Raw genomic sequence first — 15,783 nt, 5'->3', positions numbered from 1 at the left:
CACTTACCTCTATCTTATCCATTTCTTTGCGGCACGGGTGTCACTCACTATTCCCACAGTCATCTAGGATTCCTTGGAGCACACACACACTGACGGCACATAGCGCGCGCGCGCGCGCGCGGATGTATCACCGGGAGCTACTCGCGGGATCGCGGTGTGCGTGTATCGGAGCGATATAGGTTTGACGCGCGCGGACCAGCGACTCACGGTGCGGCGCACGCCGCTGTCCCATCAAGACTACTTTGTATTTACTCTAATTATGTGACGTCACGGATACACTGCTCGCCCCACCAACGGCCGACGGAAGCGGCCGAGCGTGCCCGAGCACGGCCGACGCCGCGTCGACGGTGCGCATGGCGCGACGTTCAGTCCGTACTGGTCGCCTCACCTGTCGTTTCGCTGTTCTTCCTGCTAACCCGCGGCAGTTCCTCTTAGTCGCTCGCGGTATTCGTGGAAGTACGTGTCGCTCGCGCGTTTGCGCTCGCGCGCGTCGTCGTTGCTCCGTTCGCTCGCTCTCTCTCTCTCTCTCCTCTCTCTCTCTCTCTCTCTCTCTCTCTCTCTCTCTCTCTCTCTCTCTCTCTCTCTCTCTCTCTCTCTCTCTCTCTCTCTCTCTCTCTCTCTCTCTCTCTCTCTCTCTCTCTCCTCCCCTCCTCTCCCCTCCCTCCCCTTCCTCCCTCTCTCTCTCTTTCTCTCTCTGTGTCGCTACGTTTCGTCTTTCTGTTTCTTCTTTCGTGGCCGTTTGCCGAATATGCGGCCAAGAGCTGCATCGTATGACCAATGTTGACAATCAGAATCAACGTCGATCGCCGATAGTCGACACGCTTCAAGTCTGTCGCCGAACTGTTGGAACGCCGCCGTTACGAATATCATCACGCTGCACCGCCGAATGGCGTAACGTTCTTCGAGAACATGGTGGCGGTGAAGATCCCGAGATTGCCGAGGATTCCCAAGATTTTACGTGACATTTCAAGTGAGTGAAACTCGTGTCGTCTCTCTTCTGGGTTTGTTCTTTTTTCTTCGAGTGCGCACATGTTTTACTTTGAGTTACATTCGGGCGATTCGTTGTGTCTACGGCTTAGGCGCGCGCGGAAACGTGTTCGTCGTGTCTCCCGTTTTGCGAACGCGAAAGTTGGCGTGTCGCTGTAAACAGTGAAGTGACAGGAACTACGTGCTACATTATTAGGAGTGTCTCTCAGGAGAAACCTCGAATCGCGTAAAGCCCGTGGAATATCGTGATACGTGCGACATTGAGCGCTCGTAAGCGCGTCGGACACAAGCATAAAAATATTGCTCAAGATACAAAAAGTGTATGCAACTTGCTCCGATCACGTGTCTCGGTACATGAACAGAGAAAAAAGCTGATGTACATGAACAGAGGAAAAAGGTGATGTGTTGAAGCGCGAATAATTCAACGTGTTGCACTAACGCCAGCTAATACGACAGCTAACATAACAATCGCGTTAGTCGTGTAGGAAAAGACACGTGTACTATAACCATGCGGCTAACCACGAAACAATAGCGTTAAGCGTGTACCTTACCGTGTTTAACATAACCGTCCGTTGATCACGAAACGCGAAATTTGAAAAGCAAATTTCTACTTGTTGGAACAACTCGTTGTACGTGCAGATCCAAGTTACAGTATGTTGATTCACTTTGCACTCTTCATGGCATCGTAGTCGATTGTTGGTGTTTCGAGATTTACATAGAAAAAGAAAAAGACGCTGTACAGGTGAACTGTGCACTCTTTAGTGGGGGGGGGGGAGAGAGAGAGAGAACGAAGTAAAGGATAAGGAAAAAGTATTATCTCTCTCTCGAATCATCATCGTTGGGCGCAAACGCTCTTTGCCAAGCGATTGATTCGATGCCTGTGAAAGCCGAGAAAGTGAGAGAGAGAGAGAGAGAGAGAGAGAGAGAGAGAGAGAGAGAGAGAGAGAGAGAGAGAGAGAGTGTCGATATCGCTCGTTGGATAAATTGATATCCTGCGGAGAATGTGTACGCGGGCTTATCCGCACGCAACATTGTTTGCATACGCTACACGAAGGTGTGCGGGTGAGCAGAGGTGATGCGAATGGATGTACAGTGCTGGAATGCATAATAAACGACACTATCGTTGAAAAATCATATTCGTTTGTCCCATTTATTATCCAAAGCTCTTTTGTGTCCAGTTTTCCGATTATCCATTTCTCACAAAACTACCAACTTTTCTCGCAAATTGGCTCCTCCCTCGCTCTCACAGAGATTACGTTTGTGGCGCGCCGCCTGCTGATCGAGTATATAAACGCAAAGAAAAATAATGGCACTATATCGTCGTCAATCATTCTCCTCTCCGTAATCGCTCTGTATAACAAATAGATTCGAAATGCTTCGCATCGACGACTTTAAATAATGCTTCGTTTTTGCCTCGTGTAACTTTCATAGATCGTTCAAAGGACCGAGGACTTGAGTCGTGATCGCACTTCCTAGACATAGGTTTCTTCATTCTTTTTTTCTTTTTTTTTTTTTCTTTTTGCTTCTTGTCGCGACAGAAGGCAACGTGTACGAGAAGGAAAGAGAGGAAGGATATATGTACGTATTATATTTACATAGGTATCGGGCGCTTAGGTTTAGGCCTAATTCACGAGACACTGATTTAACACAGCGCTAGGATTAGCATACTACATACAGGCTGGTATAGTAGTGTCGTAGTAATTAGTTCGTTGTTGTTCTTTCGCGCTAGCAATGTGTGATACCCGTGACTTCTCCTTTCCGTTGCAGCAGTTTAACAGCGAGAGCAAAAAACTGGACGTTACCGTTAACGACGATCGGCGACGATTGCGGTCTTGTGTCTCTGCAATCTATGCAATTTCGAGAGATGGATCTCTTCGCGGGTTTACGTTTCGGTATCGTTTCGAGCCGAATCTACCGAAAAATCATACCGGTATTGTGCGTGTCAAGTGCGAAAGAATTCCTCGCGTCTCGGTGAAGGATACAAATAAATTTGCTTTCTCGGAGGTTTTCTCTCGAAGCTGAAGCGTATAGTCAAAGAGGGAGAGAGAGAGAGAGAGAGAGAGAGAGAGAGAGAGAGAGAGAGAGAGATTCGTGTACTTAAACCTATGCAACGGAGATACACAGATACATCGGGGCCATTGCGAAAAACTCCAATACGCAAATTGCGCGCTGCGATAAACCGGTAGTCCTCCGTTCTAGCCCTCCGTCTTTTATCACCGTGATATAAAACTAGATGTCGCGCGATGCTTTTAAGACTGTACACTGACCACGATTGCAACGGGAGCTCTTTGCTTTTTACTCGTAATTCGAAATCATACTAGCGGAAAGCGCGCACGCGCGCCTTGCGTCATCAAAGATGATCGTCGTTGTCCATGCTTTTTCCATGTCGAGGCGTTGCGTGAGCGACCAAACGACGACGAGATACGTGTGAGGACTTTAATTGACACGATTAAGTACGAGCGAGGTCCTTGAGTTTTTCGTAATGGCCGGATCTCCCTTCTCGTATTGTACGCACAAATCCCACTTGAGTCTGTATGCGGAACGTTTTGCGAACAAACTCGAGAGAGTTACGATCGGTCTCTAGACTCGTAAACTCTCACAATTCCGAGCGTCGAGAACGCGCTGAGGCCTCTCTTTATCAACTTGTCGTTTCGACGTTGCCTCGAGTATCCAATTTGGTCGTTTCAATTCCACTTACTATAATTTTATTATCGACACCAAAAGAGAGAAGGAGAGAGAGAGAGAGAGAGAGAGAGAGAGAGAGAGAGAGACCGAGTGTAGAAATTAAACACCGGATGTATCTTTCGACGCACGGATCGTCATCACGCAACAGCTACGCTCTCGAATCGCGATGCGAAAAATGTCAAATGAAATCTATCTATCTATCTTTCTCTCCTCTCTTTTCTCTCTCTCCTTCCCCCCTTCTTTCTCCCTTTCTGTCCGATCAAGATCGAATTCGCGAGGTAACGTAACGCGCGAAAGAGATAAATGGAATTCACTGAGTTCCGAGCGCATCGTTTAACAACGACTGATCTTCGCCTAGACTAGTCTTGGTACCATGACCAGAGAGTGTAAGTGGATTGGGTAAAGTATCACAGCTGGCCCCCGGTAACATTGAAATCAAAAATAAACGAGGGATTTCGGGGGCCTTAATTAAGAGTTACGCGGTCGCCCCGACTCCGTCTCCGCTCGGAACCGACTTCTTACTTGTACAACCCATCCGTCTTTACGTACTTTGTTGATAAGTCATCTATGAAACGTAGAAAAAATTATACAAATAGTAGCTATCTAAGATCTCGGGGTTCCTCGGGGACGGAGCTGACCCGGCCAGTCTCTCCCTTTTTTTTTGCGCGGTATTTATAATATATTATATATATGTATATGTATGTGTATATGTGTATACACACAGACACACACACATACACACACACACACACACACACACACACACACATATATATATATATACATATATATAATATGTATAATCGTTATTATTAATAATAATATTAACCATATCGTTGGGTGTGTGTGTGTGTGTGTGTGTGTGTGTGTATGTGTGTTGTCATTAATATTATCATTATTATTAACTCGCACGCTAAGATGATCGCCGTAACGGTGCACGAAACGTGCACAGAAAATTGTGGCACCCGTCAATAATTCCGTAATTACGAAAAGCGAAGCGTTCTTCCTGCTACAATGAAATTGTGTGGTCTCGTATCATCTATCTAGAAATCTAGAAATCATGGCGCGTAAACGTATGCGAATCGAAGAATATAGAAGATCAATATTGGCGGGACATAATTTCACTGCGGACGGCTACGTCCGCAATATTTGTCTGTGCAATTGCACCGGCGCGGCGATTCGTTTCTATTGTATTGAGGAAAGCGTGTCGAGATCGCACGAGGCTTCGTAATTTCTCTCGAAACTCTACTTTATACAGGAAAATTAAGATCACAGTTTGGATCACCTCGCAGACTTTCGAATCTTAGCGTTCGGTGAAAATTAGCGCGTTCTCCCTCGCAACTGCGGATTCAATTGCTGATTCCTTTTGCGGAGAACGGGCTGCTTTTTCTGGAATGTTCAAGGGTTTGGACCAACCTGTCCCCTCCTCCTCTCCCCTCTTCCCACAAGTCCACTATTTACGTATGACTTGACTAGCTGGAAATCGAGACATGAAGTACGCGAAAGTACAGTCGAAATCTCTTAACGAATACGTATCGTACGCCACGCAAATATATCTTATTGATTTTAGTCGATGACGATTGCATGACGACGAAGCGAACGAGAGAGACGATGGAAAAACAAACGGACAAAACGAATACAGACTCTCGAAGAGTCAACCAATCTATACAATAATAATCGCGATAATTTCATACTTAATTAAAAGTATTGGAATATATATATATATAGCAGATAGGGACGTTGCGCGCGCGCGCGCCGAACACATGTTCACAAGGAATCATTAACACACCGATGATTTTAAATGAATATGATTACTTTCGAAAACTCCAATGATTATATATAATCATTCATCAATATAACACAAAAAACGATACACATTGCGTCGGATGGTGATTCCGACAAGATACAAGATATTGGCAACCCAAAGCTACCCAAAAAAGCACGTGGCCATCCGATACCTAAGACTTTCGCGACGTTTCGGGGCGAGAGTCTGATATGAGGAATCATACGAGGAATTTTGATTCTTCGTACGCGAATTGAAGCCTCGCACGAACGCGGTGCCGTAATATGTCGAAATCTCGTAAAATATTTTTCTATCTTTGACTCTTTCGCGTTTCCTCGCTCGAAGACGACGGCTTTTCGCCGCGCAACGAATACGCCTAACATCATTTCAAAGGAAAACCTATATTCGATACATCTGATCGCTTGTGCCGTTCGTAGAGTTTCGCAGAATTCCCTCTCGTACTTCGATTTGTCCTCGAGAGCAGAAGCGACGAGCGTCATTACGTCACGGTCGCTTCGTAAGACACACTTAAAGACGCGCTCGTCTTCTCTCTCTCGACGACGAATGAAAAATCAAAATGGACGCGAGAGTAACGAGTCGGGAGAGGCATACATAGCGAGTATCTTTAGCGTATTATTCCCGAGAGGAGACTCACTGTATTCGCACGCAAGCTCCGTCCACCACTAACTGTACCATATCATTCGACTGTTTGGCCGTTTCCCAGCTTAGGAGCCGTGTCGATCAGCTTCAAGACCGGCTTTTCGCTGTCGAGTTGACCACAGCTCGACGGCTCGACCACGAGACGGCGGGCGAGGAGCGGGCATCTTCGAGCGGGCGCGCGTTTATGGACCGTCGTTTGTCGCGTAAATCGTTCTCTCCGACTTATTCGTCGCCAGCCGCAGCATCCGCCCCGCAGTCGCAACAGTCGGCGACGTCTCCGCCCGTCGCGTTATCCGGCTCTATCCTCTCCTCGGGGTGCTCCTCGATGGTCTCGAGGAGCTTCTCCTCCTCCTCCTCCTCCTCCTCCTCCTCCGGCCTGTCCGCTTGACCGACGATCGACCGATGATCGGCGGCAGCTCCCGTGGGATCCCGTCGTATCGTCGTTTCTTCGCTCTCTTGCTCCCGATCGCGAAGAGTCGTTATTACCCTCTGCTCAATGGTGAGCTGCCTGACGGCGTTCTCCAGGTTATCCCTGAGTATGCTCGCGTCGTTTTCGCTGTCCTGCCACGTGGAAGGCGTAAAGATCATCCGCACGATCTGGTAAAGCCGTCTGAAGCCCAGCTTCTTGTACAGGCTTTGGCTGGCTTCGTTTTCTGGACGTATCACAACAAACGGGTAATAGCCTCTCTCGGCCACGCGTTTCGTCAGGTACCTGAAATTGCAACAAAGCACGCGCGGGTCACGCCACGATTTCTACATCTACGATTGTTTGGCACAGACAACTCGTATGAGCGAGTCTCGACGGAAGCGGAGCGTCCGAGCCGACCGAAAGATCTCGGAGCTCTCGCTGTTTGGTCAATCATGAATTATCGCGGCGCTTACCTTGCTAGCTTAGTCCCGTAACCTTTCCTACGGTACTCCGGCTTCGTCTGCATGGAGAACATCGCCCCGTAATAGGACTGGACCATCCAAGCGGCCAGACTGCCCTTCGCGAACACGCCAGCCGCCGGCAAGGTCCTGATGAGCCGTAGGAAAAGCTCGTGACACTCCATGTCGTTCGCCGGATACAGTTCGTGGATCCCCTCGGCGTGCTCGGCCTTGAGAGGCAGCACTTGCACGTCGGAATCGGACGTCCCTTCGTCGGACGGCTCTTCGCTCTTCTCCTCTTGCTCGTAGACCTGCTCGCACGCGCAAACGTCGCCGACGATGGTCTCGACGGTGCCGGTACCCTCGTAAAGGCGCATCAGCTCCTCGGCAATATCGTAATGAACGAAATTAATGTACAAAGGTCTCGACCAGTCTATCAGGACGTCCTCCTCGCGCAGGAGACGAACTAGCTCCAGCCGATCGTTGGGGCAGAACACACCGACGCTCTCGTATAGCAGACCGTGCGGCTGAAAGGATGACGGAAGAGATGCGCGCGATTAGTCGTTGCTCTTGAGGATCAGGGAGAAAAAAAGGAAAGAACGCGCGCGCGCGCGCGCACGTTGTGAGACATCGTGAAACTTTTACACGCTGTTTACGGCCGTTTCCGCGATCGCGCGCTACTTTTTCCTCGGATTTACGACACCTCGGAATAGAGTTAATGTCTCCGCTTTGCGCGCGCGCGTGTACCTCGTGTTTAAATTAAAAAAAAAAACAAAAAAAACAAACGACGGAATTATCGTTCACGCCGCAAGCAAGTGTTTGCGACGCGACACATGTCGAAAAGCATTCGACCGCGCGTTCAATCGCGGCACAAAGAGGGCTCGACGATGCGGTGTGAGTGTTAAATGTCAAAGGACACGCAGTAATTCTCCCCATGGTGGGAGACGCGCTGATCTTTTTCAGAGATGTGCCGTCTAATAATCCGCCCGCGCCGGTCGCCGGATTTATGATACTGCGATTTATGAGACAGCGAGTAATTAGCTTAAGAGCGTGAGCAAAATCATCTTGCGGGCAAACGCGGTGGAACAGCAGTTGGCGTTAAGCGGTGAATCGCGAATCAGCAACAACGAACATGGATGAGAAAGAGGAGGAGAAGGGAGAGAGGAAAAGACGAAAGCCTGGCGAAACGCCAAATCTATAGAAAAAAAAATATATATATATATATACGCACAAACACACATATTAACCAATCCCATTCTTGCACTCTACATTGAGAAGCGCGGCGGCACGACCGGAAACGCTATGATGAGTTTGCGGCACTCGCGCACCGCGATAATGCTTATTCAACTATTTGACGCGATATCTAACGAATCTAATCTAACGAATCTAACGAAAGTTTATTCGCAGCAATTGACGAAAACGTAATTGACGAAATTGCATTTCTGCGTTCATTCAGATACTTTATCTTGACACGCCCTTTTCATTTTGTTACGCACATCGTTGCGAAGGTGAAGGATGTGCGAGGCACGTGACACGAGTTAGAAGCGTGAAATCAGTTGGGTGAGTTCGAAGGTAGGTAGGTTGGTGGTGAACGCGGATTTTTTTCTCGGGCGGCGAAGATACGTTGGGGTGGCGCAAACGAGACAACATCGTTTCGAATAAATGTCGGATAAAAGATTGAAACTTTTGTTTGAGATTGCATCAGGCCATCTCTGTGTGTCTCTCTCTCTCTCTCTTTCCTCTCTCTCTCTCTCTCTCTCTCTCTCTCTCTCTCTCTCTCTCTCTCTCTCTGTAAATCTTGAATCATCAAACGGAAATTTAATTTATACTTACGGATAACGTCATTCCGGGAAAATGTAAGCAGATTGCATCCTCGGGCCAATCTTTTGCCACGTAAAAATGAAATTCCCAGACTCTGTCCCGCATGTAAGTCAGTACGGTCTGATGAAACTGTAAGAAATTTGCGCTGTTAGCAAAGCATCTCCTCGTAATGATAAGTAACGCTAACACGTTACGCGCTACACAACTAGCTCAAATACACAAGAGATATTAATATAAAAACCATTGAATAACTTATGTGCAATCTTGGTGGAATTGAAAGTGTCGTCAATTGTACTGGAATGAATAAAGGGAATTATCTAGACTCGTACACATCACAGCGCTCGTAAAGATGTTGTCTGAAGTGAAAGGACAGATGTTTTTTTTTTGTTTTTAAAGATAGAGAAAAGAGTACCGTAGCCGCGCGAAGGCTACGATGCTGTTGTATTTGAACATGACCGCCCACTGGCGCGGTCCCACTTTTACGCGTCGAGTTTCTCTCTCGTCTGCCCTCCTCGTTGATACATATACATATCGAGACCAAAAAGTTTATTACCTCGTGGAGGAAATGTTTTATTCTAGCTTATCCTATTGGACACATGTCTTATCTGACGTTGCGAATTGCATATTCGCATAGCGTTCGGGAAAATTCCTTAGTCGGATGCACTCGATGGAAAACAACAAGCGCGGTTAAGCGTACATGAGCCTCTGACCAAAAATAGCATAATGGAGCACAAGTAAATCGGGTAGTAGCGGTTCGGATAAGAACGGTCGATAAAATTAACGGCAATCTTGCACGACATCTATTTTCGACTTTTCGAGGATAATCATCGAGTTGACGTCAATTTCAGCAATTAAACGTCGCCTCTCACTGCTACGCGGATTAACAAAGCTTGCAAATTCGAAGGAGATCGCATTCTCTCTCCTTCATCTTCTCATTCGAAAGAAAAGAAGAAAAAAAAAAGGAAAACAGTGCTGCTGCAAGATTTCTTCCGCGAAAGACTACGTGTCACAATGTGAAAATTGCACGCGGCAGCACTCAGCGACTGTGTGAGAAGAAAAAAAGAATGATAACACGCGCCGTTTGCGTTGCTTTCAGGATCTCGCAGCAGGCAATCTACTCTCCGCTCGATCTTCTTCTTCAAATCGTCGTACACGTTTCCCGAAGGTATGTAACTTCCGGTTCTTCCAAATCGTTCGCATATGAGTCAAATAAAAGGGATGTATACAAACGAAAACTTTTCTCAATCTTATACACAAAGAACGTGCGCCTTTTCTTCACTATTAACTGTTATAATGTGTACTAACAACACATGCGTGGCCCGGACACACATACAGTACTGCAGATATGTATTATTTATCGACCCCGATGCAATCCGCTATGAAACCTATTTTTCTATAAAACATGCGTTAATACTTTTTTTAACGGACAGTAATTTTGTATCTATCTTTTTTTTTTACGGATAAACTATTTCGTTCGTTTGACGATATTCATAGAAAGAGAGATGCTTTCTTTATGATGAAAATAACACCAAGTAAAATCAGCTTTTCGTGGGCTGTCGTGGGTATTGCAATTTTTTTCGGTCGGAAACATATCGTGCGTACGTATTTAAAGGGATTGCGCGCCAAATAATGTCGGCTGAGTTTGCATAGTTTTGCATTTCAAACATCTAAATTCGCAAGTCGGAAAGACGCGTGTTGTGTGAATGGATATGAACCGTGTGACTAAAGTTGCCAAGACTGGCGGTTTGAATACAAATGCGAGAAGTATAGGAAGATTAACCGATCAAAGTATAAAGTGGCTTCAAAATATCAATGTCATGACACATCAATACTCGCGCATACGCACACAATCGTCAACTTTGAGAATCGGAGATACTTGATAAAATTTTGCGACATACTGCGATATTCTATGAGGTGGTACTTGTTTGTAGCACTTCTTTAAATGTGTAAATCTCAAAATAAAACAAACGCTTCGTGTCTCTCAAAAATAATTCTCAAAAATAATAATTCTTAATGCGAAAAATTCGCGAGGAAAGAGACGGCGAATTTAAAAGTTACATTCCTCTAGAAACGAAATTTTTGTTTGTGATTATTATTTAAAGTTGGCAACGAAACGGAGGGTAATCTCGAGATGTTGCTTCAAAATGTAGGAAATATTCCAAGCAGAAATTTTTCGCATGGGAATCGCTTAGATTTTTACACTGATACAAAGCAATCAAACACGTGCTCTCTCTCTCTCTCTCTCTCTCTCTCTCTCCTCTCTCTCTCTCTCTCTCCCTCTCTCTCTCTCTCCCCCACCCCCCTCTTTTCTCTCCCTCTTTTCTCTCACGCGCGCGTGCTTCATCGATCGTATCGTACACCGCATATATCTAAAGTAATGTTCATGCTTAAATCACTTTAAGAACTGTAAACAAACTGTAAACGGTTAATAGCTATGTGGCAATCACGTCATATATCATTGCGCGAATTATTTCGTACATATAACGAGTAACGTACGTGCGCGCTCCGCGTTTGTGTCGCAAGACGATTATCTAGCCTTTTAAAGCTCGCTGCCGTAAAGCACCGCTCGCGTACTTTGTAAACATTTCATCGACCTCCCGATATCCCAGCTCATTATAATGTATATACCCGTGATATATCAATTCTCCGTAAGTTTGAACGTCAGTCCGTCGTGTATACTTTGCCGTTCCTCCCGGTTCCCACCGGATTGTCGTTAATATCGAGTTTCCCGAAGCGAAACGGCCCTCTACTTTGGCGCATAGTACCGGCTTACAGCGTCGTGCGGATTTCCATCTCATCGATACGTTGCTTTTTCGCCGTCGCGATTTTCCTCAACGGGGCGGCGAGCTCGCTCTCGCTCTCTCTCTCTCTCTCTCTCTCGCTCTCTCTCTCTCCCCCCCTCTCTCTTCCCCCTCTCTCTCTCTCTCGTGTGCGTTTCCTCCAGAATCGTTAAAGCGGATGGATCGTTCAGAGGACGCAGTCGCGCGCTTCCTTCGTCCACTTTCGTTCTTGCGGCATGCGATATCACGTCAATTACTCGCGTCCATGATATACGCAACGTGTGATATACGTGTCGATCGCTTTGAGAGATTAGCCATCTTTGAGCGATCCGAGAGAGTCTCGACGAGTTTTCGACGAATACCGTCACCACCACCGCCACCGCCGCCGCCGCTGTGGCGCATCGCGTCCGATCAAGGTAGCACGGCAAAAACGATTGCAGTGCGCAGGTCCTGCAGTTTATCCTGGAATAAACCACAGAGAGAACACCGGTCCCTACGACGAGCAACGAAAAGGCATTCGCGGAGGGGGTCAAGGTCATGTCCCGACGCACACGTAATGTAGCCGTCGCTTTTTCGTCGCCGCGTCGCCGGAATCGATGCACTTTGCATGCGCGACGATACCGTCTCCGCGAGTTCACCGATGATGATGATGATCGATCGGACGAAACCGCGATCACCTCGCGATACCGATCGCAACGCCACAACCACAACGATATGATGTAACTCTCTGCAACCCCTACCCTTCTGGTTCTTTTATAAATAATTCGTCCGACGAGCGACTGCATTTCGTCGACTAGTCATGTCTATCGGTTGGTCAATTGACTGTCTGTAATTCTGCGCCCTTCTCTCTCTCTCTCTCTCTCTCTCTCTCTCTCTCTCTCTCTCTCTCTCTCTCTCTCTCTCTCTCTCTCTCTCTCTCTCTCTCCCATGAGAAGCAGCAAGAACGTGGAAAGTATGCGCGGTCGGAGAGGAGCCGCAAACGAGCCGACATGTTCGGTCTCATGATACTCTTTCGTGGCGTGTATTCTCGCGACGATTGAAAAGCGAGCGTGACCTTTCGCGAGCGTTGAAAACAAGCAGCTCCTCCTACCCGAGGACGAATGCCGAGGAACGAAAATATCTACGGTTTTAGCGTGACTGTTTGTTCGTTCATTCGTTCATACACGAATCGATAAATTAATAACACGAGCCATCGTCTTTCACAAGTTGCATAATGGTGACGCTTTTGTCTCTAAACGCGATTTTCATTTCGATAATAACGTTAAGCGTCGACACGCCATCGTTGTTCGTAATTATTGACATTGATAGCGACACGCACACAGAGAGAGAGAGAGAGAGACAGAGAGAGAGAGAGAGAGAGAGAGAGAGAGAGAGAGAGAGAGAGAGAGAGAGAGAGAGAGAATTCTCCGCCACGGTGGATGGGGATGACTCTCTGCGCTCTGCTAATAGGAAGTTGCGGATGCCGTAGTCGTGAGCGAGGTCACGAGATCGGCACTGCGGCGATTCGCGAATAGTACAACTACGACGACGACGGAGATGGCTGATGTGTACTAAGCGGTGACCCTGGCCTTGATTCCAGCGCACGTTGGTTTTTCGATTAAGGTAGCGTGTTCGCGCGTCATAATGTTGATCCATCTAATAACGAGGATGAACAAAGCCTCGGACGGAGCCGATACTCTTGTAGTCTCGACGGAAGTTGCGACGGAACCGTGACTCGCAACTGTACGTTGGATATCGCCGCTTGGAACACTGCCGCAAAAGACACGTCGTGAGAAAACATACGCGTTGCAATTATTTTTATTCATCTGTCAGGTACGCACGTTTCTCGCGGCTCTTTTGTAGAAATTTAAATGTCAAACATGTCTCTTGTCTCTCTCTCTCCCTCTCGCGCGCGCGCGCGCGCGCGCAAAGAATGAATATTTCGACCGTTTATATATTCCTCGTGATCGAGATCGAGTGATGGCACGCGCGACCCGGCTCGGTTAAATCGACCGTTCCTGCGGTCATGTGCACCGTCACATTATCGAAAGTTTGAAATTCCGTTATCGTTGCGACACTGTTAACGGCGACCGGCGATCGATTCGATAAGCAGTTGGATCCTGCCGTAGTATATGTGTTTATCGCTCACATGGAGAGAGCGCACGACGTGCGCTGCGATCGATCGAGTTGTTGGCAAATATTTGAGCGTATTTTCGCACGCCGTAACTATCGACACTATCATTTTGGCGGTGTGAAAAATTCGAGCGAGTGAGCGCAGCCAATGATGCGCACGGTATGCGTTGTCTCAACCTTGACCCCGGATGATCATCGACACTCGGACCAAGTAGCTACGGGAGGTAATTACGACACGCAACTTGGACACATTGGTTCTCTTCTCTCTCGTGCAGACTCATGATGACGTGACGTGCACGACGATGAACGGAATGGCAGAAATCGCGAAAGACGACCGAAGAGATAATAGCGTTAACGCTTTCGCGACTCGTTGGTTTGTGTACGCGTGACACTCCCAGATGCGTATCCCCTTTATAGAAATTTATGTTTTATACTGGACCGGTGACTCGCTAAAAATACACGCGCTCACGGTTCGCGCCGAGTTATATCGATTTCGAGACGTTATTGTTACACCGAGTAAAAGTGCACACAAACCCCGACGCGGGACGCGGAAGCGGAAACATTTATTACAAGGGTCGTAAAATAATGGCTTTCGCGTCAGTCTAGCTCTCTCTCTCTCTCTCCCCCCTCCTCCCTCTCCCTTTCTCTCGTTGTCTCTCGCTCGCTCAGATTCCCGTCTCGCTTTCCGCGTCTCTTTAACTGTATTATTGATCGGCAGAATGATTGTTAGTTCAACGTATTGCTCGTAACCGATGAGACTGAGGTCGTTTGCAGACTAAACACAGACTAATTTGCACGCTGAATGTGCAGTAATTAACCATCTTTGACGGGCGTAGTATTCCTCCCGTGGATCTTCAACGAACGCGTAACGAGCTCCAATATTCGTCGAACATGCTAACGAGACGCTTCGCGGCTAGAGGGTCAACAAATTAAATGCTGGAAATTAATTATCCGGTCAAACATCAAGTGTACACATCGACGACACTGATTCTGAGTAATAATAATTCGTCGGGATTTCGCCCGACTATCCGTTCGTTGAACGAGAGAAATACGACGCAATTGGATGGAAATATCTGCTGTCGCATCATTATCCTGCTTAAAAGGATCGGCGATCTCAGCGAGAAATATTATTTGTAGCTACACGCGTATTTCCCCGCGCTATTTTCCGTCATCGGTAAACGCGCGACTATCGGGGGCTGTTTAACCCTAGGATAATAGACGTTTTTTCCCTTCTGTATTTTTTTCCTTTTTGCCTTCGTCAACGTCAAATACGAAATTAACGCATTGAACGTCGCGCTGTGATCTCTATCGATTGTTCGACAGCTTAAGCCGAAAAAAAATCGTATAATCGACGATACGCTGAATGTAAATGCAATTCCCGGAACATGTGTTCTCTCTTTATGTCGTTCAATCGGCGCTCTTTGTCGGCCGGTACATTTGATTCTCGTGATAGGCGTTTAATTGCATCTTACGCGCGAATTAGCGAATTACACCCCGCGTCATCACGGAGCCGCTCATCAGCGGCTCTCCGTGTTAACGGTACTCCGTATCGAGCGAGTTCAGTAATTTACGAGGAAATCGTGTCGCGTGCGCGTACGAGAGCGGGCGACGGCAGCGGGTGAGCGCGAAACGTTCAGTAGTGTCGGATTGCGCAATTCGCGATTCGCAATTCGCGCAGGTAACAAGAGGCGAGAGGACGATCGCGCGCGGCGGGCGGACGGACGGGACGATATATTGAGCACGTACCTTGAGCGAATCGGGCAGATATCCCGTAAGAAAGTCCAAAAGTTGAGACAGCTCCTCTTCAGCGAGTAGACGAAAATTCCGACCTCGTTCTACCGCTTCGGGGCACTCCATACTGAAACTAATAATTACCGAGAGATTATTGCGTAAGAGCGACACGCGAGTCAACTAATTCTCTCTCTCTCTCTCTCTCTCTCTCTCTCTCTCTCTCTCTCTCTCTCTCTCTCTTCGCTCTTCTTATCAATAACACCCACGCGAGGAAGAACGGTTCGCCGATTGATTTCCAAGAGGCGAGTGACCACGCGCGACGCGAACCATGATTCTCGATCGTGGGAATGCGATCAA

The 15,783-nt window shown here is 47.4% G+C and overlaps 2 protein-coding genes across 5 annotated transcripts in view; one reads left to right on the top strand and one right to left on the bottom strand.

The window, feature by feature from the left end:
• The first annotated feature begins 699 nt into the window (after positions 1-699).
• Positions 700-15,783, top strand: part of LOC105189177 (transmembrane protein 230) — a 26,347-nt gene continuing 11,263 nt past the window's right edge. Inside the window, exons 1-2 of the mRNA XM_011151114.3 lie at positions 700-970; positions 9,900-9,968. Of these exons, the coding sequence (XP_011149416.1) occupies positions 910-970; positions 9,900-9,968 (130 nt within the window). The 5' untranslated portion in view covers positions 700-909. The remainder of the gene's footprint in view (positions 971-9,899; positions 9,969-15,783) is intronic.
• The window catches only part of LOC105189176 (uncharacterized), a 14,178-nt gene continuing 2,915 nt past the window's right edge, over positions 4,521-15,783 (bottom strand). For 3 of the 4 annotated variants that reach the window (XM_019844132.2, XM_025301678.1, XM_019844131.2), the window contains exons 2-5: positions 15,442-15,559; positions 8,816-8,932; positions 6,998-7,509; positions 4,521-6,827 (exon numbers count right to left, since the gene is read on the bottom strand). In XM_019844132.2, the coding sequence (XP_019699691.2) occupies positions 6,338-6,827; positions 6,998-7,509; positions 8,816-8,932; positions 15,442-15,552 (1,230 nt within the window). In that variant the 5' untranslated portion in view covers positions 15,553-15,559 and the 3' untranslated portion in view covers positions 4,521-6,337. The remainder of the gene's footprint in view (positions 6,828-6,997; positions 7,510-8,815; positions 8,933-15,441; positions 15,560-15,783) is intronic. The other variant, XM_025301679.1, reaches the window with a different exon arrangement.

The sequence above is a fragment of the Harpegnathos saltator genome, unplaced genomic scaffold (genome assembly GCF_003227715.2).
Source record: "Harpegnathos saltator strain DR-91 unplaced genomic scaffold, Hsal_v8.6 scaffold440, whole genome shotgun sequence".
NCBI lineage: Eukaryota > Metazoa > Arthropoda > Insecta > Hymenoptera > Formicidae > Harpegnathos > Harpegnathos saltator.
This window is presented reverse-complemented; position numbering and strand designations above follow the sequence as displayed.